Raw genomic sequence first — 23,234 nt, forward strand, 5'->3', positions numbered from 1 at the left:
TCAAGGGTGAAAAGGAAGGAAGTGCCTTTATGCTTCGGCCCAGGTTTTGTTCCTGACTCAGACGTTTCCTTGAAATAGTTAAAGGACACTTGTTGCATCATTGGAGTTCATGTATCAAGGATTTAACCTCACAACAGAGACTTAATATCTATGCTCCACGTGAAAGGGGCTCATAAAGTTTTTTTTGTCTCGGCAGGTGTTTTTTTTGCACATCTGGCTGATGACTTCCATACTTTTGTCTTTGATCACTGAATTTGTATCGGAGGAGATTTCAATTGCACGTTTGAACCTAATTTAGATAGGAATACACCAGAACAACATCCTGAATATCATAAACACATATCTTGTTGTTTTTCATCACTTGGTCTTCTTGATGCTTGGTGCATGCAGCACCGTACAGAATCTCGGTGTACATTGTGCCGGTGTGCTCACGTGCTGATAACACTTTCAAGGCTGGATATATGGTACATTAATCTACTTTTAGAAATGTCCTCATGTCTTGTAACATCTTTCCTTCCATTTTCTCTTATCATCACTTGGTAGTGCTTGGTTTCTCCTCTTCTGAGTTATCGCAAAAAAAGTGCGTATTGGACCTTGAATACCAGCCTGCTGGAGGATGTTATTTTTACTAATGCTTTTCATAAGTTTTGGGAAAACTTATCCAAAGCAAACCTTCCTCTGCTTCTATCCAGTTATGGTGGGACAACGCGAAAGCTCAAATTCGTGTTTTCTGTCAATGTTATCGGTCCTCTTTTCGAGCAAGAGTAAAATTGCTGTTTCACTCTTGGAAACTGAGATTTTGCAGTTGGAGGAAGACTTGGCTAAAGCTCAAAATGACAGAAAGCTTCGGCTATTATTCGAAAAAAGAGCTTTACTCAGAGAATTGATTCATGAAAAAGTCATGGGGATGTCAGTTCGACTTGGAATCCAAAATGTGAAGTTTTCTGACACCCCAAATCCAAGGTTTTTCCAGTTAGAAGGGGTAAAGAAATCCCAAAGACAGATTTTCTCCTTGTTGGATGCTCAAGTCACTATTACACAAAAATGAAAGTGATGTTAGAAGACTTGTGAAAAATTATTTTTCTGATTTATTTGCTAATGAATCTGTGTTTAAACATTGTGTTGATGAGATGACAAATCATGTTCCTTCGTTGAGTTGTGGTCAGCGTCAAGCTCTTGAAAAACCGCTTTCCCTGGAGAAACTCAACATGGCTCTGAACAGCTTTGAATGTGGAAAAGCCCCTGGAATCGACGGACTTCCAGTGGAATTTTTTTCACCATTTTGGGACATCTTAGGTTCAGAAGTACTGTTGGTTCTGCAAGAAAGTTTACTTTCTGGCAGACTGCCTCTCAGCTGTCGAAGAGCGCTGGTTTGTCTTCTCCCAAAAAGCGACGATCTCCGTCAAATCAAGAACTGGCGCCCCATCTCATTACGATGTTCTGCCCACAAACTCTTTTCCAAATTGTTGGCCAATCGGCTAAAAGTTGTCGTCGGGACTCTCGTTTATCATGACCAGAGCTACTGTGTTCCAGGGAGATCAAACTCTGATAACATCTTTTTAGTTAGAAATTTGATTGATTGTGGTCTGAAGGATGAAGGGGGGGGGGGGGTTGGTTTGATTTTCCTTGATGTCTTTTCCAAAAAGGCTTTTAATTGCATTGATCACTTTTATATGTTTCATGTGTTGCAAAAGTTTGGTCTGGGTGAAAGGTTCATTAGTTTTGTTAAGTTGTTATACAACAATATGTCTCGTTTGTGTAAGGTAAACGATGGTCTCTGCTCTCCCATTCAGGTTCAGAGGGGTGTTCGGCAAGGCTGTCCATTGTCAGGTTTACTGTTTAGCCTTTCTCTTGAGCCATTAATTAATCTTAGGAACTCTCTTTCTGGCTTTGTACAGTCACCAGAAGAACACCCTATCGTTGTGTCTCCATATGCTGATGATATCTGTATAGTAATTAAAAATGATCAGGATCGAACCACTCTTCTTGGATCTTTACATAAGTTTCATCTTGCTTCACATTTGTAGTGTAATTGGCAAAAGAGTCAAACTCTGTGGGTGTCCTCAGCTCAATGTACATCCGGTGGGCTTCCCTTCGTGCCACCTCAGTCTCTTCCAAAAGATCTAAAGTGGACGAGAGAGGGGGTGAAATACTAAGGTGTTTATCTTGGCCCTCACCAGTACTCCCTTATTAACTGGGAAGGAGTGGTAGATCACGTACCCAAACATCTCAACAAATGGAAAAGGTTCCCACCGCAAATGTCTTTCAGAGGTCGTTTACTAATAATTAACACTTTAGCTACCTCTGTCTTGTGGCACAAATTCATCTGTTTACAGTCACCACACAGCTTGCTTAAAGAGAATCAACAGATACTGGTTAATTTTTTCTGGAATGGTTATCATTGGTTGCGGTCAGATTTACTCTGTCGCTCCTTGTCTGATGGTGGCCAAGGGCTCATTGACGTAAAGTGTCTGATGGCCTTTCGGCTGAAGTCGATACAAGGAGCGATCAATGTGGAAAAACGGCCCTGGTGCCCCGAAGCACAACGAATATTGAGACAAGCTGGATTGCTCGGCTACGGCCTTGAGTTCCGAATTTAGTCAAAAAAGATTGACACGTCTCACCTTCCTCTGTTTTACCAGAGTCTGTTGAATGCTTGGCAAGTAGTCGTGGTGATCCGCCAGAGGGATTTGTATGACAACAAAATGTTTGTGGGAGAACCTCTATTCCTCAACCCACTCTTTCCCAATGTTCCCAAAAGCCATTGCTTTTTACAAAACTTCATTTCAGCTGGAATCAAAAATGTTTGGCATCTTCGCGACGCATCCAATTGTTGCTCGAAGTCTGTTTAAGAAATTGCTGAAATCACTGGCACCAGGTCGTTAAGAGCTGTCGGGAAAGTAGTTGTCGATGTCATCCGTACATCCTTTAAACTTGGGTTCCAGTGGAGTACGGAGGTCCAATGGACACCCCATAAGCCTTCACTTTCGAGCTTACTTGTCCAATTCGCTGGGGTTACTCCATCTCCAGTCAGTATTGCTTCCTGTTTATTTAGTAATCTTGACAGTCAATCAATTTATCGTTTTTGTCTTTCTGTTATTATTATAAATACCTCTGCAGTTTGAGTACTGAGATGGAAAACGCTTTTGACATATGCCACCCCTTCTGAACCTGCATGGGAATCGATGTATTGCACACCAAAAACAAAAAGATCAGGTGACTTGCAATGGAGACTTGTCACTCAGGCCCCCCTAACAAACGGATGCCAACGTTGTCAGACGGAATGAAAACCCGTCATTCTTGTTACAAAAACAGCGAAAGTTAATGAAAAAGCGGCCAAAATTGAAACCAACACAGTAATTACGGTCGCAATAGCAAATATAACCGAAACCAACACGTTTATTCTACACACAAGAACGTTCGTGACGGACACAAGAACGGTCAATCCCGAAATAGATTGGTGGGGAACGGAAGCAAGATTGGTTATTTCTGTCGCGAAACGTCCGAGAGCGAAACAAAAGCGGTTCATTCCTGTTACTGTAGTGCGAACAAGATGGCGGATGCAGTCGAACGACCTGTTACGGAATGTAAATTTTTAGTGCTTGTGCCTCGAACATAAATGTAATGTAGATAATATATAGTGGGTAGTACCTGATGTAGTTTTAACAATTTATTAAACCGGATTTTGTTGTGATGATAATGTTTGGTTTGCCTGTATTTCGAGCCCCCGAGTGAAGGATCGTGAGTTGTGTATGCCCAGGTCAACATAGGGGATCGTGTATGGGATCTTTTTGCAGTTTTTACTTCATATTAACTTTGTTATTTTCTTGGAATTCGCAATTTATTATGACTATCAAATTTCACCTCGTGTAAATATAAATGATCAATTGTCACTGATCGCTGCAGCATGGGTACACTAATTTCACGAAATGTCAGCCACACATTAAGTCAAGAGGGCGCATTTATCGCTGCTTGTATAATATCCCGTACCACAAACGGGTTTTCATTAACAGACATGATATATTCAAGGAAGACTACGTTAAAGTTAACTTACCATAACTTCAAGAACTTTTCAAGCCGCCATGTTTTCCACGTTATGGTAACCGGAAATAATCGCTTTCGCTTCGGTCTCCGCCGTTTCGCGACGGAAATAACTGATGTTGTTTCCATTCCCCACCGTTCTGTTTCGAGATTGACCGTTCTTGTGTCCGTCACGACCGTTCTTGCGTGTCGAATAAACGTGTTGGTTTCGGTTATATTTGCTTTTGCGACCGTAATTACTGTGTTGGTTTCAATTTCGGCCGCTTTTTCATCAATTTTAGCTGTTTTTGTAACAAGAATGACGGGTTTTCATTCCGTCTGACAACGTTGGCGTCCGTTTGTTTGGGGGACCTGTCACTGGTCACTGCCAACAAACACCTTTGTCAACCGAATTGATGTTGCTGTTTCAGTGCTTTGTCCCTTTTGTAACATCACTGAAGATTTGTTCCATGGATATATTGATTGTGTACGATTGTGCCCCATTTTTCTTTTATTGAACGATATATTTCATCGGGTAAATGTCCCCTTTTCACTCCGGTTATTTATTTTTGGCCTCAGAGTCAATTCCAGAACTGAAAAGTTGTTCATGTTTTTGAACTCTGTTCTATCGGAGGCAAAGTTAGCGATCTAACTGTCGAGGAAAGCCAAAATGAAAGGCAAACCTTTTGAGCAATGTGACGTGATTTTGCATTTCCAATCCCTGGTTTCAACTCGTTTGAAACTAGAATTAATTATTACAGAAATAATGAAAATATGAAAACCTTTGTTGAAACTTGGTGTGTTGGTAAAGGCGCTGTCACACCTTGACGATTAAGCCAGCAATGGCAATGTATAAAAGTGTATGCAAAACGTTGGCGTACGCTGAAATTTTGATGTTTTTTTTTTTTTTAAGTTTTGGTCGTATTCATAACGTGTTGGTCGTATGCAGAACATATTAGTAACGGGCACAGAACGTTTCGTTGTCTGATAGATCACTTATACCAACGAATGCTTAGCCTGTTGTCGGCGTTCACAACCTATGCCCAATGATAGTTTAACTTCGGCATAGCACGCTGCACGTATCGCTGGGAATAAGTTGTCGGCACGATATGCGATCGTTGACACACGTCGACACAAGTTCCTTGCAAGTTACTCATAAGTCGAAACACGTCGAGGTAATGTTTAGCATACCCGAAACTTGTATTCTTTTTTTCTCCTTGGCTCCGTGAAGGCACGTGACGAAATATCTGAAGTTGTTGTTGTTGTTTTTTTATTGTTTTTTTTTTTTAGTCTATCACGTATTTTAAAACATTCGGACATTTGCTTTTAAGTTTCGACGTCGACGTGATAATATTCACAGAGGAGGAACTAAGAATAAGACATGAGCAAACTGAAGAGGCAATCGGACGTGACGTAACGGCACGTGACGAAATATAGGAAATTATTGTTGTTTTTGTTGTTTTTTTGAAACGCTGCCAATACGCCATTATACGGAAGCTGTAAATTAGAAACACGTTCAGTAAGTGCTGTGGTCGTCCGGAAGACGTCAATCAAATACCTCAGTCTGCGTTGGAGGTACGTTACACATCGGTTCAAAGCACGTTACTCAGAGGGAAGAAATAAGTTTTGGGTACGTTAAGCATGACCTCTACGTGTTTGGACTTATGAGTAACTTTCACGTGACGTGCCTCGACGTGTGTCAACGATCGCATAACGTGCTTCGACGTGTGAGCAACAATCGTGCAACGTGCCTACAACACGTTACTCATCGGTTATAAATAAGTTTTGGGTATGCTAAACATAACCTCGACGTGTTTCGACTTGTGAGAAACTTACAATTAACGTGTGTCAACATGTGTCAACGATCGCAAAACGTGCCGCCAACTTATGGTCAGCGTAGCGGAACGTGCGAGTCATACGCTGGCATACGTCGTAAAATTTCAAGCATGGAAAATTTGAGGACAACCGCAAAGTACAACGATGAAAGCCAGCGTAAGGCGATGTTTGGCAGTGTTTTTCAGCGTGCTCTTAACGTATACAAAACTTACCCATAACGTATTCGACGTGTGCCAGCGTTTCAGACAAATTTTTCATAAGTTGTCATACGCTGGCTAAATCGTCAAGGTGTGACAACGCCTCAAGATGTGCAATGTAAAGGAAAATGTATGAGAAATTTACGTGTAGTGTTTTCTTTCCTTGTGTCCTTGGAATTTTCTTTGTTACCTTCGCAAACTTTGTTACGAAGGTTATGTTTTGATCGCTGTGTTTTTATTTTATTTTTTTGTGAATATGTGTGTTTGTTTGTTTGTTTGTTATTCGCATAACTCCAAAAGTATTGAACTGAATCGCAGCAAATTTGGTGGGATGATTGGTTATTATCCGAGGACCATTTGATTAGATTTTGGGAGCGATCGGGTCAAAGGTCAAGATCAAAGTCATGAAAAGGTCAAAATAGTCTTTTTACCATAGCGCGGTCAATTTGTATCCAATTTGCATGCAACTAATGCCAAAATGTTCAGAATTCAATGCCACATCTTATGATCTGACATGACACAATGACGTAATAACCCTTATTCGCGGTGGGGAGTCAAAGTTCAGGGGGGGGTCACGACATTGCAAAATGTGCGGTTTTAGTCATAACGAGGTCAATTCTTATCCGATTTGCATGAAACCAACACGAAAATATTGACTGTTCTGTTCCCCACATTCTAATACCAGTTACAAAATTAAGAGTACAAAGGTCAAGGTCGAGGTCAGGAAAAGCTCAAAATCGTCATTTTGCCAAAGTGCGGTCGATTCTTATCCAATTTGCAAGCAACCAATGCCAAAATGTTGTGAATTCAATGCCCAATCTTGTGATATACGATATGACACAGGAAATTTAATGTTTTTCAGCCATCAAAACACATATGAGATGGCAGATGTGGTATGGGATTAAATACCCTCACAATCAACGGTTTCTGGGGGGGGGATGGGAAAATGTAGTGTTCGCGAAGGTATGCGCTCCACTGAGTGCCCATTCCAGTTTTGAATTGCTTTTTTTGGTGTTTCTCTGACTTTGCTGATTTTCTCTTTGAAACGTGTTTTTGTTTTGTCTCCTTTGGTTTTTTTGTATTTTTATAATAAAAGGAGTCAAAAGTCTCTCTGTCTCTCTCTGTCTCTGTCTCTGGACATATCTGGATGGTGTTTGTCTCTTGATGTGTCTGGGCAGGGTTTTTCTCCAGATGTGTTCAAGCAGTGTTTGTCTCCGTTCATGTCCAAGCAGTGTTTGTCTCTTTCAGCTTAGCTCGAGAAACGTCTGGAGTTTTTCCCTGGACGCTTCTGGGTGGTAATTATTGCTCCACCGCACGTCTGCCTTCCCTTCCTCTCACATCACACTGTCTTCCCTTCCCCATCACTCCCCGCTCCTCCTCCCTCCTCGCTCCCCCTCCCTCCTCTCTCTCTATCTCTCTCTCCTTCTCTCTATCTCTCTCTCTGTCTCTCTCTGTCTCTCTCTCTCCTACACCCCTCTCCCCCTCTTCCCCCCTCTTTTTCTCCCTCCCCTTTTATTATTCCCATCAGTGAAATGATGGGTGGTATTTTCTTGAACTCCAACATCACGGAAACCACAATCTTAACATTAACAGCTGGATTTCTAAACTCAATCCTAATGCTGGCCTCACCCCTTTAATTTCCCCATCCACACCCTTTATGAGTCTTTCCCTTCCAAACCCCACGAGACAAAAACATTTGTTCTTAAACTCTTTCAATGGAGAGGTTTTATTGTGCAGAAATTAAAAATAAAGTTAATCAGTTGAGGCATTTAAAGGACATTACCATAAAACAGACTAAAAGAAAACCACAAGGCTTTTCGTTGTGCTCTCTTCAGGTGAAATTCGCACCAACTGAATGAGGTAAAGAAGAAGAACAGTTGAATAGACACCTATCTACAGTCAATTCTGATTGGACGTTCTCTCTTGATGAGTCATCACCACCCGACGGTCGAGGTGAGAGGAGCCTGTTCAGTGTTCAGCTCTCCAGTTGGAGGTTGCACATTCTGAGGCAGAGCCCCTGAGGCTGTTTCAGAATCCTCTTCATCAACATCTGTGATCGTGAGACGAGTTCGTGTTCTTCTTCTTCTTTGCATAAATAAGCAAAGAGAGTGGACAAAGTCTGTTTGCCGACATAACACAGGGTCCATGGAATAGATAAATGCCACTTCTGGTATTCAGAGATGTGATGAGCTTCGTCCTCTCCTCCATATTTGAATGCACATCTTGAACGCAAAGATATGAGGAACAAATCAAAAGATGCGTCTCAAACATGTATCTCACTGTTCGTCCAAGAGTGATTTTCACCTCTCGACATCTGATTCCTGCAGTAAAGAAGGATGTTCTGCCTGCCTTAAAATTTAGCAATATAATTTATGAGTTCAAGTGCCGCTGTGATGCTCGGTATGTCGGCAGAACTACCCAGATTCCAACTGACAGAATCAAACAGCACCTCCCTTTGTCCATCAGGAAAAAACACGATTGGTTCACGAATACAGCCGGTAGCTGCTTGTAGGAAGGTCCCAGCATCAATCCCAACATCGTGTACATCTGCTATTGGACAGCATTTGATTGAGAATGCAAACGGTGCTGAACATTATAATGTGTATGGATTCAAGATATTGATGTTGATCATCTCCATGGTGATGGAGCACATACAAATACAATAAGTCTTTCTTTTATATAATAAGTACAGTGATGCACAATAAAACCTTATTTCAAGAGTTTAAGAATGAATGCTTCACTGGTGAGGGGTAAAACGACTTTCAGGCCAACATGTACACAAATATTACAAACCATGATATAATTACATATAATACATGGGATGATGATACAATGAAAACTGAAATGGGTTCGTTTGGAACGCAATGGGGTTACCATGACAACAATGCTTGCAGTGTCACAAAGACAATCGGTGGGATGCATTGTGTGTTCACCTTTTTGAACATTTCGACCATTCTGCCGCATTCGCTGCTACGATGTGGTCGTACCTTGTTGTGCTCTTGAGTTTTCAAGAATTTCAAGAGGATATGTTTCCGTCGCACCTGCAAGTGCATCCAGGAGTCTGGACTATGAGGAAGTCTTACCAGGTAAGTGGGAAACGAAGAGAAAGACCGTCCCTGATGGACGGAGGATAAAGGTTTAAAGATCCCATTCATGAGAATGAAAAGGAAGTTTAAGGAACGGAGCAGATTGTGATATTCAAGAAATTATGACGGTTTGATTACGATGTGAACAATTGTTCTCTTAAATCTTGTTACAAGGAAACCACACCTGTTCTGGAATGTTTGATCCGTTTACTGGGCCGATGGTCAGAACGTCGTGTTTCAACTTCAGTTTGAAAGGATCCTATTTAAGGATTGTTATGAAGTAAATTGATTCCTGTTTTCATTGAAGTCACATTAATTGATTAAACTTGTTATATCCGTGTCCACAGATCTTTGGGGAAGGTTCCATCTTCGGTCCGATGGACGTTGGACAACTCGTGTCGCTTTGGGGGAGATTTGAGTTTGCTGTTGGGATCATCTCCATGGTGATACTTATCATCAACTCGCTTTGTGCGATTTCTTTATGGATGAACAAACGGTTCCGGTAAAGCTCTTCACAAGTCTTCATTTTATTATTGATCTTCAAATTAAGAACAGCAAATTATGATCCCGATGGACCTCTCTCCTGATGAATATGTTGTTATTGGAGTTTATATCTCTGGTGGTCCTCTTATTGATACATTTGTGCTACACAGAGAAATGTTCTCTCAAACGAAGTTCTGGCTTTTCTTGTGTGTTCACAGAAAGGACAAGAAAGTTGATGGAGAAGATGAGCCTGATGGGGAGGATAAAGATGTGGAAGATGATGATGATGATGATGAAGAGAGATTTGATTCAGAAGACGAGGAATACGATTGTGATGATGGAGACGACGGATGTGATTGCGACAATGATGACGAATGTGATTGCGATGATGATGACGACGAATGTGATTGCGACGATGATGATGGATGTGATTGTGACGATGATGATGACGGATGTCATTGTGAGGATGTGGACGATGAAAGTCTTTGTTCAAATGACGATTCTAATTGAGGACAGGAACACCAGCTTCGCAGGGGAGGAGGGGGAGAGGCTCTATTTTGTGTTGTATAAATTCGAGGAATCTGATTTCATTTCAGTTGTAGTTTTTCCAAGTAGTTTTCGATCAGATAAGGTCATCAGCACAGTTTACCACCCTCTGGGAGGAACGAGTTTCCATATCATCTGCTGAAAAGAGTAGTCTCTGTTGCAAAAAGACTATTTGGATGTTTGTGTGGTGTGTAAAGGGTTCTTAAGGGGTCGAAGCAGTTCAAACGGTGTAAAGGTCATACGGGCTCGAACAAAAAAAGGGATCAAAATGGATCTATGGGGTCTCAACGGATTTAAAGGGTCTGCGGGTATAAATGTCGAAGAGATCAAAGGATATATAGGAGTTGAAGGGTCATGTGGGGTCTAAAGGTCTTTAGGGTAAACAGGGTCGAAAGGAGCAACAGCAACAACAGAAGCAGCATGGTGTTGAGGGGCTGCAGGAAAAGCAGAACCCTCATTGTGATCACAGGCTGCAACAGCAACACAAGCAACATGGTACTGAGGGGCTGCAACAGCAACACAAGCAACATGTTACTGAGGGGCTGCAACAGCAACACAAGCAACATGTTACTGAGGGGCTGCAACAGCAACAGCAGAAACATCACGGTGTTGACAGGTCATACCACATGCAGGACCTTCAACAGGTAAGCACTCTTCAATACTTTGGGCAGTTGCGGTGACCACACTCGGTACAAAGACAGCAAACCCCAAGATCGGGACGTTAAACTGAAATACATTTTGCCGCTTGTTCTTTTATAAACATTGCTGTTTGTACTTCCTTCGATGAAGAAGAATGTTCTTAGTTGTGGAGATCATTGTAATTATAACTTTGGTGGGAAGGTAACTTATTAACATGGTCATCGCGATGCAGGTGAAATCACAAGAACTTTAACTTCCCTCGATTGGATTATTCACCTTTTCGTCCTTACCTGTTCCATCAGTGCATTCCCTTCTGTGCCCTTTCCTGAACAAGTTATCAAACTGATGAAGATATCAATGTATTTATTATTTTATGTTTTTATTGTTTCTTTTCTGAAGACTCCTCAGAAGAGGTGCTCGTTTACTCCCTCCACCCCCTCGAATGAAACCATCTTACCGGTTGGAACGTAAGTTGCCAAGATTCTTGCCTTACATTACAAATTATTCCGAACTTTGTATAAACTGCATGTTCTTCACCCCCATCGTGTCCCTTTCTGTCTGTGTCTCAAAAGTGTTCGGAACAAACGAATGTTTTACTGAACTCTTATCCAGACAAGCACCAAAAATTCATCCAGTTGGTGAAAGTCTGGCATGAGTGTTAATGTATCCGTATATTATTCATTGTGTACAAGTGGATGATCATTAAAATTATTTAAATCGATGAATGTTGGTTATTAAATCGAAGCAGGTTGGATGTCACGTGGCAGATTTCCAGCTTCTTCCTGATTTCCTCATCTGCCGTGACCAAGGTGAGTAGTTTCTTCCCGAAACGTCGCCTGTTCCGATGAGTCGAAAGTTCAGCTTTTTTCAATTATAAACTTTTCCTGCATTAAAATTAATTGTTTGAAAAACGTGAATTAAAAGCCAGTGTGACTTTGTGATGAAGAAAGTGAAGATGTGAAATTGAAGGCAAAAGAAAAGGGAAATTGAACTGAGATGCAGAAAGCAATGGAGAGAATAGTGTTTCCAGGGTTGTGTAAGAAGGTATTAAAATGACGAACATTATGAATGTGGTGATATACAGTGGTTTTCATTTCCTTTTGCTGATCTGTGTGCAGAGACCCAGAAAACGAGTTCGACCTTAACCCATTATATCAATTCTACCTTGATGATCCAAAAAATTCGGGAAAATCAGGAAAAGAGTTCTACTCCGAGGGCGCAAAATATGAGACAGACCTTCCAGACTCGAAAAATGAGTTCTATCTTGGAGACCTTTGGAGTTCTAAACCATCTATCCATGGCATTCTTGGTTGGATGGTGCTTGATGAGTGGTAAGTTCAGTTGATTAAAAATTAATAGTTATATATTATTTAATTCGATATGAGACATGTAATGTATTTATTTCTTCTTTTTCAGCAATATCAAGAAAGTGCTGGGAAGACCTGAGATGTCCTGAGACAAATTTACAATATATCTCTTCCTTTCCACTTCTTCAAACTTGAAACAACTGAAACTTCATTCTTAAGGCAGAACTGGAAGAAAAAACCAAAAACTTTGTTGAGTTGAAAAACTTGTTCCCTTGTATAATTATTGAACTGCTCAAAAAAAGACATAATAAACTGTTTTAAAAATCAAAATTCGTTGAGTTTTTAGATCCTCGTGGAGGATCTCTACGTCTGACTCACGTTGTTCCACGTGAAAGACATGTTCCACGTGTTGGACCAGTTTGTGATTTTACCCAGATCTGCAGTGAGCGAAGAAGCTGCAGCATGCCGGTCTGAGGGATGACAGATGGTATGGCAGAGGGCGGAGTCATCAGCGCCCAGAACGCTACCTTGAGGAAGTCCAGCCTGACAGGAAGAGGGGATGAAAGAACTCCATTTAGGGCCACACATTGACTGTGATAGGAGAGGAAGTCTGCGAGCCATGAGTGGAGATGGCCTTGGATACCAGAGGAAGAGAGTTTGGTGAGCAGAGCAAGGTGCCAGACCGTGTCAAACGCACGCAATATGTCTCGCGATATCGTTCTGATTTCATGTCCGGCATTGAGGATCTCCATCCATTGTTGGGAGAGCAGAAGCAGCATATCCAGGGTACAGTTACCTGGTGTGAAACCATATTGAATCTCGGAAATCAAGCCATTGGAGAAGAGGAAGGATTTAATGTCTGAAACGATGATTGGTTCCATAACCTTGCTGATGATTGGCAGAAGGCTGATTGGTCTGTAGTTGCAGGGATCTGTTTTTGCACATTTTTTTATGCAGGGCAGGAATGTTTACTGATTTCCAAGCAGATGTCAGATGACTTTGGGTAAATGAGAGGGTGAATAATACAGACTGAGGGTGAACAAGAGCAGAAGAGCAGGTTTTTAGGACACGTGGGCTGATGCCATCTGGACTGGTTGCAGAATCTGAGTTGAGGTTTGACAGGAAGCTCTCCACCTTGTCAGGAGAAAAGGACACAAAGTCCAGGGACAGTTGGGTGCGACTGGTAAGGTGGGTGAAGAAAGCATTGGGTTTTGGACACAAGATTTAGCTGCAAACACTGAGTTTAGGCATTCAGCGTTTTCACAGGCTGTGTCCGCAGCGCGGCCATTTGAGGTAAGGGAGGGGATGGAGGGGGAACATACACCACAAACAGATTTGATTACACACCACCACGATTTTTGACGAGGGAGAGAGGTTTGAAAGTTCGGACTTGAGCTTTCAAAGATGATGTTTTGTTGGTCTCCTGAGAGTTGATACACACTTGTTCCAAGCTTTATGGAAGGAACTGAGACGACCCTCAGTCGGGTTTGCTTTCCATGAGGATAACACAAGTTGTTTCAGGACAACTGCCTTGCCACAAGCTTCAGTGAACCAAGGGCGGGAGGAAGGTTTGGACAACTGAAGACGAGAGGGGATAAATCTGTGCATGAGGGAGAGCAAGTTTCTTTGAAAGAATTCCCAGGATGACTTGATGTTGGAGAAAGTTGCGATAGGAGACCAATCTGCAAGTTTGATGGCTGCTTGGAGATCCTGCCACTCAGCTTGAGTGAAATGCCGGACTCGACGGCGGTGAGGTGGTTCTCTGATAATAGCCAGAGAGATGTCCACTTTTACTGCGACGTGGTCAGAAGAACCAATTGAGGAATTTAGAAAGAAAGAATTGAGGATTTTAGAAATCTCACCCAAGTTGTTCACCTTTGGCTTATGCTGACCTTTTGGTCCATGGTGACTTCAAAAATAATTCGCACTTTGAATTCAGTGACCTGAAATATATATATCTTCTTCAACTTTCAAGTCAATCAGATGAAAATTGTGGAGTTTAGAAACACCAACTTTGTTGCTGACCTTAGGCCTATGCTGACCTTTTGGTCCATGTTGACCTCAAAAATAATTGGTTGGTTTAATTAATATACCTGAAATTTCAATCCTCTTCAAATTTTAAGTAGATCAATGAAAATTGAGGATTTTATAAATCTCACCAAAGTTGTTGACCTTTGCCCTATGTTGAGTTAACCTTATGACATTTTGACCTGAAAAACAATAAGCTTCATCCTTATGACAAACTGTACCAAGTGATGAAGCTTCGTGAAGATCGGTTTAAAATTGTGACCTGTAGTCAAGAAACAAACAAACAAACAGACAGAAAAAAATGGCCCATAGTGCCAGGACTTTACGAAATTCAACAAAATCGCGTACCATCGAGAATATTGAGCGATAATAGGTATTTTTGGGGTTAAACATTGTTTTTTAGGGAAAACAAACAAAACAATAAAAAAAATTAAATTAAAATGCCTGCCACCTCCTAAATCCGTAACGGATGTGACCAATTTTTAATCCAGTCAAAGATGCTCCCCTCCTGCGTCCGTGTTTCAAAATTGAAAGGAATCCGTTAAGATTTGGTGGAGACATGAATTTTTGAAAATCGGCCCATGCGAAAAGATACGGATTTTCGCGATTTTCAGGAATTTTTCCTCACCTTGACATTTGACCTTGACATGCCAAAAGTTATAGGGTTCAATTCTGTCGGCCAATAAGTCCATTGGTGAAGTTCCATGACATTCTGACTCGAAATGCGACCTGTAGAGCGAGACGTACACACAAACAAACTCACAAACTGAACCGACCAACATACTTTGCAAAATCTTACATTTCGTCAAGTAATAACAAAATTGACGAAACAATTTACTTGAATAACCTTCGATTTTGCACGTAACAACCAAACAGACAGAAAGAGGTGAAAACAAAACCTCCTTCGCCTTTCGTTGCGGGGTAAATGAAAGGAATGAAACGGTTGCATGTCCAGCATGACCCATGAGGGTGAGAAAATCACCTGCTCGGTGAGAAACTCGATCTTCGAACGAATATTTTAAGAGATTTTCAGATTCGTGTGAGAACAGCGAAGTAAATGTTAAATGCTCATACAACTCTGTGTGTGTGTGTGTGTGTGTGTGTGTGTGTGTGTGTGTGTGTGTGTGTGTGTGTGTGTGTGTGTGTGTGTGTGTGTGTGTGTGTGTGTGTCTCCTGCATAACTCAAAAATAATAAATCCCAGCATCATGAAACTGTGCACGCATACAAAGTGAACTCCAAGGAAGTACAAGAGTGAAAATTGGTTGTTTCAGTTCATGTAAACACCCCTTATGAAGTTAATTAACTAATGGCCTCTTTAAATTATATCCCTCATCAGGCGATCCTCGGCCACCTCACTCTGGGGTATAAACACGTTTCCTGGGTAACCTCGCTGGGGTCTGAAGCCGACATGTTTTTTGGCCTGCTCAACCATACCCTGACTTGGAACAGCCCGCAACGATTTCTTGACGATAAGGATTTTTCTTTCACTTTCCTCACTCATATTATCGAATACCTGTTCATCACAGGTACGAATCACCGTGTACATCGCTTTTGTAAGTGCTGTAGTTTTCACATTTGGAGCTTGGAGTGATTTCATGCATTATATGATACGATTTTCCACGATCGACTCTCACAGCCTAATTAAAGTATATCATCAAAATATTATTTCGGTTTTGAGGATCGGATATCGTTCGGACTAAATAAGTGTTGAAATCTGTTGTGAAATCTGATAATTTAAAGAAATAAAGAGTTATAACTAAGCCGATATACCTATTTACTTTAAGCAAGCAAGGCAATGTTCCCTCGTCAAGCGATACACAGGAAAATGTGAAATTTCCAAATCATAAAACTTTTCTTTTTCTCCTCTTTAGAGAATTATATTGAGTGAACAAAAAATGCAGGAACGTGCCAAAATTAACCAGCTTCATTGAGCTTTATGATTCAATACATTCATTGCTCGACCTGACGCCATGTCCCCCACAGGGGCTGCCAATCTATTGCGTCTGACAGATTTGTGTCTATGTTTTCGGATATTTTGCGAGATGCTCTGCAGGGAATCAAAGCAACTCTGGTGAAAAATACACGTTTCAAAAAAAGTTATGGCGTTTGCGTGGACCCCGAACAGATGTACCAAGTGACGCATACACAGATGAGCAGGCAGATGGTGGATTGTCTGCAACGTTTGTTTCACAGGCGATTGAATTTGCGATGTCGCCAGGGTTGTTCTTCATGAAGCTGCAACTCTTTTGTGGATAAAGTCATTAATTGAATGAATTCCTTCTATTTCATTAACTGCTGTGTGCACAGTGAAGACTGGCTTTAAAGTTAAAGGTATCCTGTATGATGTGCAGCAACAACCTGGCCAACCGTTCCTTCTCAAGCATTTCATTGGATTGCATGCATGAGCAATTAAACCACATACTGATCGCCTTACAGTCGATGGGAGTCCTGCGTTATGTCCTTCTGAGCGATTCGTTCATTCAGTGAGGAAGCTTTTGCCCGCCACCTCGTTCAGAGCGAGTGGTTTATGCTCTGCTGCCCTGAGCGAGTGGTTTATGCTCTGCTGCCCTGAGCGAGTGGTTCCTGCTCTGACACCCTAAGTGAGTGGTTCATTCCCCGTCACCCTGAGCGAGTTCTGAAATATCACCCGATTTTCGAGCCGTTTTCCATATTAACCTATTTTCCAAATTACAAAGAAAAAATTTTTTCCACACGAAAGATGCAGCTGTTTCTAAAGATTAATGTTTGTGAACATATCCCTGAAACATCTATATAAAGTTAATATAAATGCAAAATTATTTTTCGGTGAAAGCGACTCGAGGTTTTTGGGACGTTGCCAAAATCAGCCGTGTGTGTGTGTGTGTGTGTGTGTGTGTGTGTGTGTGTGTGTGTGTGTGTGTGTGTGTGTGTGTGTGTGTGTGTGTGTGTGTGTTGATAAAGCATCTCTCTCTCTCTCTCTCTCTCTCTCTCTCTCTCTCTCTCTCTCTCTCTCTCTCTCTCTCTCTCTCTCTCTCTCTCTCGCCCTCTCTCTCTGTGTACCTTCTTTGCTCGACTCCCCCCCCCCCAATACTGTGCCACACCCTCCTCCCACATCTCTCTCACTCTCCCCCTTCCTTCTCTCTCTTTCTGTCTGTCTCTGGACATATCCGGACCGTGGTTATGTCTGGATGGTGTTTGTCTCTTGACGTGTCCGGGCAGGGTTTTTGTCCGCACGTGTCCAAGTGGTGTTTGTCTCCGGACTTGTCCGGGGGGTGTTTGTCTCCAGACGTGTCCGTGCAGTGTATGTCTCCCGACATCTCAAAGCTGTGTTTGTCTCTATCAACTTGGCTCCAGACACATCTGGAGTTTTTCTCTGGACGCTTCTGGGTGGTTATTATTGCTCCACCGCACGTCTGCCTTTCATTCCTCTCACCTCACACTCTTTTTCCTTCCCCATCCCTCCTCCCTCCTCCCTCATCACTCCCCTCCCTCCTTGCTCCTCTTCCCTCCTCTCTCCTCTCTCTTTCTCTCTCTCTGTCCCATCTTTGCTCGTCCCCCTCCCAATACAGTGCAGCATCCTCCTCCCACATGTCTCTAATTCTCCCCCTTCCTTCTCTCTCTTTCTGTCTGTCTCTGGACATATCCGGACAGTGGTTATGTCTGGATGGCGTTTGTCTCTTGATGGGTCCGGGCAGGTCTTTTATCTGGACGTGTCCAAGCGGGGTTTGTCTCCGGGCGTGTCCGGGTGGTGTTTGTTTCCAGACGTGTGTGCGCGGTGTTTGTCTCCGAAGGGGTCCTGGGGATGTTTGTCTCCGGACGTGTCTGGGCGGTGTTTTTCTCCGGACGTGTCCAAGCAGTATTTGTCTCTCTCAGCTTGGCTCCAGACACGTCTGGATTTTTTCTCTGGACGCTTCTGGGTGGTAATTATTGCTCCACCTCACACTGTCTTCCCTTCCCCATCCCTCCTTGCTCCTCTTTCTCTCTCTCTCCCTCCCTCCCTCTCCCTCCCTCCCTCTCCCTCTCTCTCTCTCTCTCCCCCTCTCTCTCTCTCTCTCTCTCTCTCTCTCTCTCTCTCTCTCTCTCTCTCTCTCTCTCTCTCTCTCTCTCTCTCTCTCTCTCTCTCTCTCTCTCCCCCTCTCTCTCTGTCTCTCTCTGTCGCCCTCTCTCCCCCTCTCTCCCCCTCTCCCCCTCACTCCCCCTCTCCCCCTCTCCCCCCTCTCTACCTCTCTCTCTCTCTCTCCCCCTCTCTCTCACCCTCTTCCCCCCCTATTTTTCTCCCTCCCCCTTTAGTATTCCCATCAGTGAAATGATGGGTGGTATTGACTTGAACTCCAACATAACGGAAACCACAATCTAAACATTAACAGCTCAATTTCTAAACTCAATCCTAATGCTGGCCTCACCCCATTAATTTCCCCATCCACACCCTTTTTGAGTCTTTCCCTTACAAACACCACAAGACATAAACATTTGTTCTTAAACTCTTTTAACAGAGAGGTTTTATTGTGCAGAAATTAAAAAAAAAGAAAGTTAATCAGTTGAGACATTTGAAGGATATTACCATAAAACAGACTCAAAGAAAACCACAAGGCTTTCAGTTCAGTGTTCAGCTCTCCAGTTGGAGGTTGCCAAGTCTGAGACAGAGTCCCTGAGGCTGTTTCAGAATCCTCTTCATTAACATCTGTGATCGTGAGACGAGTTCGTGTTCTTCTTCTTCTTTGCACAAATACGCAAAGAGAGTGGACAATGTCTGTTTGCCGACAAAACACAGGGTCCATGGAATAGATAAATGCTACTTCTGGTATTCAGAGATGTGATGAACTTCGTCCTCTCCTCAATATTTGAATGCACATCTTGAACGCAAAGATATGAGGAACAAATCAAAAGATGCGTCTCAAACATGTATCTCGCTGTTTGTCCAAGAGTGATTTTCACCTCTCGACATCTGATTCCTGCAGTTCAGAAGGATGTTCTGCCTGCCTTAAAATTTAGCAATACGAGTACGGGCCCGTAAGGGCGGGCCCGAAGGTGCGTAAACGATGACTGGATTGGGGCATCATGTCAATTAGATTGGACCAACCGTATCATAAATGGCCATAACTTGGGAAACATACTCAGGTCCCCAGCGTCAATTTTGATGTCATATCAAACGATGAAGAATTGTGTTGTCCTGTCATTGGTCGACAGATAAATGGCCGTAACTTGGGAACCGCTCGTCCGATTAATATCAAACCTTGAAAAGCACATTCGCGGGGCCCCGGCAATATTCCTGGCAAGTTTCAGTCAGATCGGACCGTCGATCGTGCAAAAAATAAATAAATTAACATGAATTGTGACGTCATTCGTGACGTCATGGCACCGTGCCTTGTCATTGGCCGACAGATAAATGGCCGTAACTTGGGAACCGCTTGTCCGATCGATATCAAAGGGTGAAAAGGCACATCTGCGGCGCCCCGGTAATATTCCTGGCAAGTTTCAATCCGATCGGACCCGTGGTCGTCGAGAAACGGCGGACACAGACAGACACACACACACACACACACACACACACACACACACACACACACACACACATTGCTGGAATTAGAGATAGATTATTTATGATTTCAAGTGCTGGTGTGATGCTTGGTATGGAGGCAGAACTACCTAGATTCCAACTGATAGAATCAAACATCACGTCCCTTTGTCCATCAGGAAAAACACTATTGGTACACGAATACAGCCGGTACCTGCTTGTAGGAAGGTCCCAGCATCAATCCCAACATCGTGTGCATCTGGTATTGGACAGCATTTGATTGAGAATGCAAACGGTGCTGAACATTATAATGTGGATGCATTCAAGATATTGATGTTGATCATCTCCATGGTGATGGAGCACATACAAATACAATAAGTGTTTCTTTTATATAATAAGTACAGTGCTGCACAATAAAACCTTATTTCAAGAGTTTAAGAATGAATGCTTTACTGGTGAGGGGTAAAACGACTTTCAGGCCAACATGTACACAAATATTACAAACCATGATATAATTACATATAATACATGGGATGATGATACAATGAAAACTGAAATGGGTTCGTTTGGAAAGCAATGGGGTTACCATGACAACAATGCTTGCAGTGTCACAAAGACAATCGGTGGGATGCATTGTGTGTTCACCTTTTTGAACATTTCGACCATTCTGCCGCATTCGCTGCTACGATGTGGTCGTACCTTGTTGTGCTCTTGAGTTTTTTCACAGAATTTCAAGAGGATATGTTTCCGTCACACCTGCAAGTGCATCCAGGAGTCTGGACGATGAGGAAGTCTTACCAGGTAAGTGGGAAACGAAGAGAAAGACCGTCCCTGATGGACGGAGGATAAAGGTTTAAAGATCCCATTGATGAGAATGAAAAGGAAGTTTAAGGAACGGAGCAGATTGTGATATTCAAGAAATTATGACGGTTTGATTACGATGTGAACAATTGTTCTCTTAAATCTTGTTACAAGGAAACCACACCTGTTCTGGAATGTTTGATCCGTTTACTGGGCCGATGGTCAGAACGTCGTGTTTCAACTTCAGTTTGAAAGGATCCTATTTAAGGATTGTTATGAAGTAAATTGATTCCTGTTTTCATTGAAGTCACATTAATTGATTAAACTTGTTATATCCTTGTCCACAGATCTTTGGGGAAGGTTCCATCTTCGGTCCGATGGACGTTGGACAACTCGTGTCGCTTTGGGGGAGATTTGAGTTTGCTGTTGGGATCATCTCCATGGTGATACTTATCATCAACTCGCTTTGTGCGATTTATTTATGGATGAACAAACGGTTCCGGTAAAGCTCTTCACAAGTCTTCATTTTATTATTGATCTTCAAATTAAGAACAGCAAATTATGATCCTGATGGACCTCTCTCCTGATGAATATGTTGTTATTGGAGTTTATATCTCTGGTGGTCCTCTGATTGATACATTTGTGCTACACAGAGAAATGTTCTCTCAAACGAAGTTCTGGTTTTTGTTGTGTGTTCACAGAAAGGACAAGAAAGTTGATGGAGAAGATGAGCCTGATGGGGAGGATAAAGATGTGGAAGAAGTGGAAGATGATGATGATGAGAGATTTGATTCAGAAGACGAGGAATACGATTGTGATGATGGAGACGACGGATGTGATTGCGATGATGATGACGAATGTGATTGCGACGATGGAGACAACGAATGTGATTGCGACGATGATGATGGATGTGATTGTGACGATGATGATGACGGATGTCATTGGGAGGATGGGGACGATGAATGTCTTTGTTCAAATGACGATTATAATTGAGGACAGGAACACCAGGTTCGCAGGGGAGGAGGGGGAGAGGCTTTATTTTGTGTTGTACAAATTCCAGGAATCTGATTTCATTTCAGTTGTAGTTTTTCCAAGTAGTTTTCGATCAGATAAGGTCATCAGCACAGTTTACCACCCTCTGGGAGGAACGAGTTTGCATATCACCTGCTGAAAAGAGTAGTCTCTGTTGCAAAAAGACTATTTGGATGTTTGTGTGGTGTGTAAAGGGTTCTTAAGGGGTCGAAGCAGTTCAAACGGTGTAAAGGTCATACGGGCTCTAACAAAAAAAGGGATCAAAATGGATCTCTGGGGTCTCAGCGGGTCTAAAGGATCTGCGGGTATAAATGTCAGAGGTCAAAGGATATATAGGAGTGTAAAGGGTCATGTGGGGTCGAAAGTTTTTCAGGGTAAACAGGGTCGAAAGGAGCAACAGCAACAACAGAAGCAGCATGGTGTTGAGGGGCTGTCGGAAAAGCAGAACCCTCATTGTGATCACAGGCTGCAACAGCAACAGCAACACAAGCAACATGTTACTGAGGGGCTGCAACAGCAACACAAGCAACATGTGACTGAGGGGCTGCAACAGCAACACAAGCAACATGTTACCGAGGGGCTGCAACAGCAACAGCAGAAACATCATGGTGTTGACAGGTCATACCACATGCAGGACCTTCAACAGGTAAGCACTCTTCAATACTTTGGGCAGTTGCGGTGACCACACTCGGTACAAAGACAGCAAACCCCAAGATCGGGACGTTAAACTGAAATACATTTTGCCGCTTGTTCTTTTATAAACATTGCTGTTTGTACTTCCTTCGATGAAGAAGAATGTTCTTAGTTGTGGAGATCATTGTAATTATAACTTTGGTGGGAAGGTAACTTATTAACATGGTCATCGCGATGCAGGTGAAATCACAAGAAGTTTAACTTCCCTCGATTGGATTATTCACCTTTTCGTCTTTACCTGTTCCATCAGTGCATTCCCTTCTGTGCCCTTTCCTGAACAAGTTATCAAACTGATGAAGATATCAATGTATTTATTATTTTATGTTTTTATTGTTTCTTTTCTGAAGACTCCTCAGAAGAGGTGCTCGTTTACTCCCTCCACCCCCTCGAATGAAACCATCTTACCGGTTGGAACGTAAGTTGCCAAGATTCTTGCCTTACATTACAAATTATTCCAAACTTTGTATAAACTGCGTGTTCTTCTCCCCCATCGTGTCCCTTTCTGTCTGTGTCTCAAAAGTGTTCGGAACAAACGAATGTTTTACTGAACTCTTATCCAGACAAGCACCAAAAATTCATCCAGTTGGTGAAAGTCTGGCATGAGTGTTAATGTATCCGTATATTATTCATTGTGTGCAACTGGATGATCATTAAAATTATTTAAATCGATGAATGTTGGTAAAAAAAAATCGATGCAATTTAATTAATTAATTAAATCGATGAATGTTGGTAATTAAATCGAAGCAGGTTGGATGTCACGTGGCAGATTTCCAGCTTCTTCCTCATTTCCTCATCTGCCATGACCAAGGCGAGTGGATTCTTCCCGAAACGTCGCCTTTTCCGATGAGTAGTAAGTTCAGATTTTTTCAATTATAAACTTTTCCTGCATTAAAATTTATTGTTTGAAAAACGTTAATTAAAGCCAGTGTGACTTTGTGATGAAGAAAGTGAAGATGTGAAATTGAAGGCAAAAGGAAAGGGAAATTGAACTGAGATGCAGAAAGCAATGGAGAGAATAGTGTTTCCAGGGTTGTGTTAGAAGGTATTAAAATGATGAACATTATGAATGTG

The 23,234-nt window shown here is 42.2% G+C and overlaps 3 protein-coding genes across 4 annotated transcripts in view; all 3 read left to right on the forward strand.

Annotated features, from left to right (window-relative positions):
- LOC147031958 (uncharacterized) overlaps nt 1-9,918 on the forward strand; it is a 23,022-nt gene extending 13,104 nt beyond the window's left edge. Inside the window, exons 5-6 of the mRNA XM_085869214.1 lie at nt 9,487-9,641; nt 9,841-9,918. Of these exons, the coding sequence (XP_085725340.1) occupies nt 9,487 (1 nt within the window). The 3' untranslated portion in view covers nt 9,488-9,641; nt 9,841-9,918. The remainder of the gene's footprint in view (nt 1-9,486; nt 9,642-9,840) is intronic.
- A 273-nt stretch (nt 9,919-10,191) lies between these two features.
- Nucleotides 10,192-12,438, forward strand: LOC147031959 (uncharacterized). Of its 2 annotated transcripts, none has more exons than XR_015055001.1 (3): nt 10,192-11,274; nt 11,553-11,616; nt 11,926-12,132. XR_015055001.1 is itself a non-coding variant. In XM_085869217.1 (3 exons), exons 1-3 carry the CDS (start codon nt 10,795-10,797, stop codon nt 12,140-12,142), a joined length of 303 nt encoding a protein of 100 aa, XP_085725343.1. In that variant the 5' UTR covers nt 10,192-10,794; the 3' UTR covers nt 12,143-12,438. The 2 variants fall into 2 exon arrangements, 1 of the variants encoding a protein (XP_085725343.1); XM_085869217.1 differs by lacking the exon at nt 11,553-11,616 and having other exon boundaries at nt 10,192-10,812; nt 11,207-11,274; nt 11,926-12,438.
- Nucleotides 12,439-15,225: 2,787 nt separating this feature from the next.
- Nucleotides 15,226-21,784, forward strand: LOC147031960 (uncharacterized). Its single transcript, XM_085858024.1, has 3 exons — nt 15,226-15,669; nt 20,786-20,940; nt 21,140-21,784. The coding sequence occupies exons 2-3, from the start codon at nt 20,816-20,818 to the stop codon at nt 21,429-21,431; spliced, it is 417 nt and encodes a 138-aa protein (XP_085714150.1). The 5' UTR covers nt 15,226-15,669; nt 20,786-20,815; the 3' UTR covers nt 21,432-21,784.
- Nucleotides 21,785-23,234: the final 1,450 nt, after the last annotated feature.

The sequence above is a fragment of the Eptatretus burgeri genome, chromosome 2, assembly GCF_056783735.1.
Source record: "Eptatretus burgeri isolate ZD-2024b chromosome 2, Ebu_testis_v1, whole genome shotgun sequence".
Lineage (NCBI taxonomy): Eukaryota > Metazoa > Chordata > Myxini > Myxiniformes > Myxinidae > Eptatretus > Eptatretus burgeri.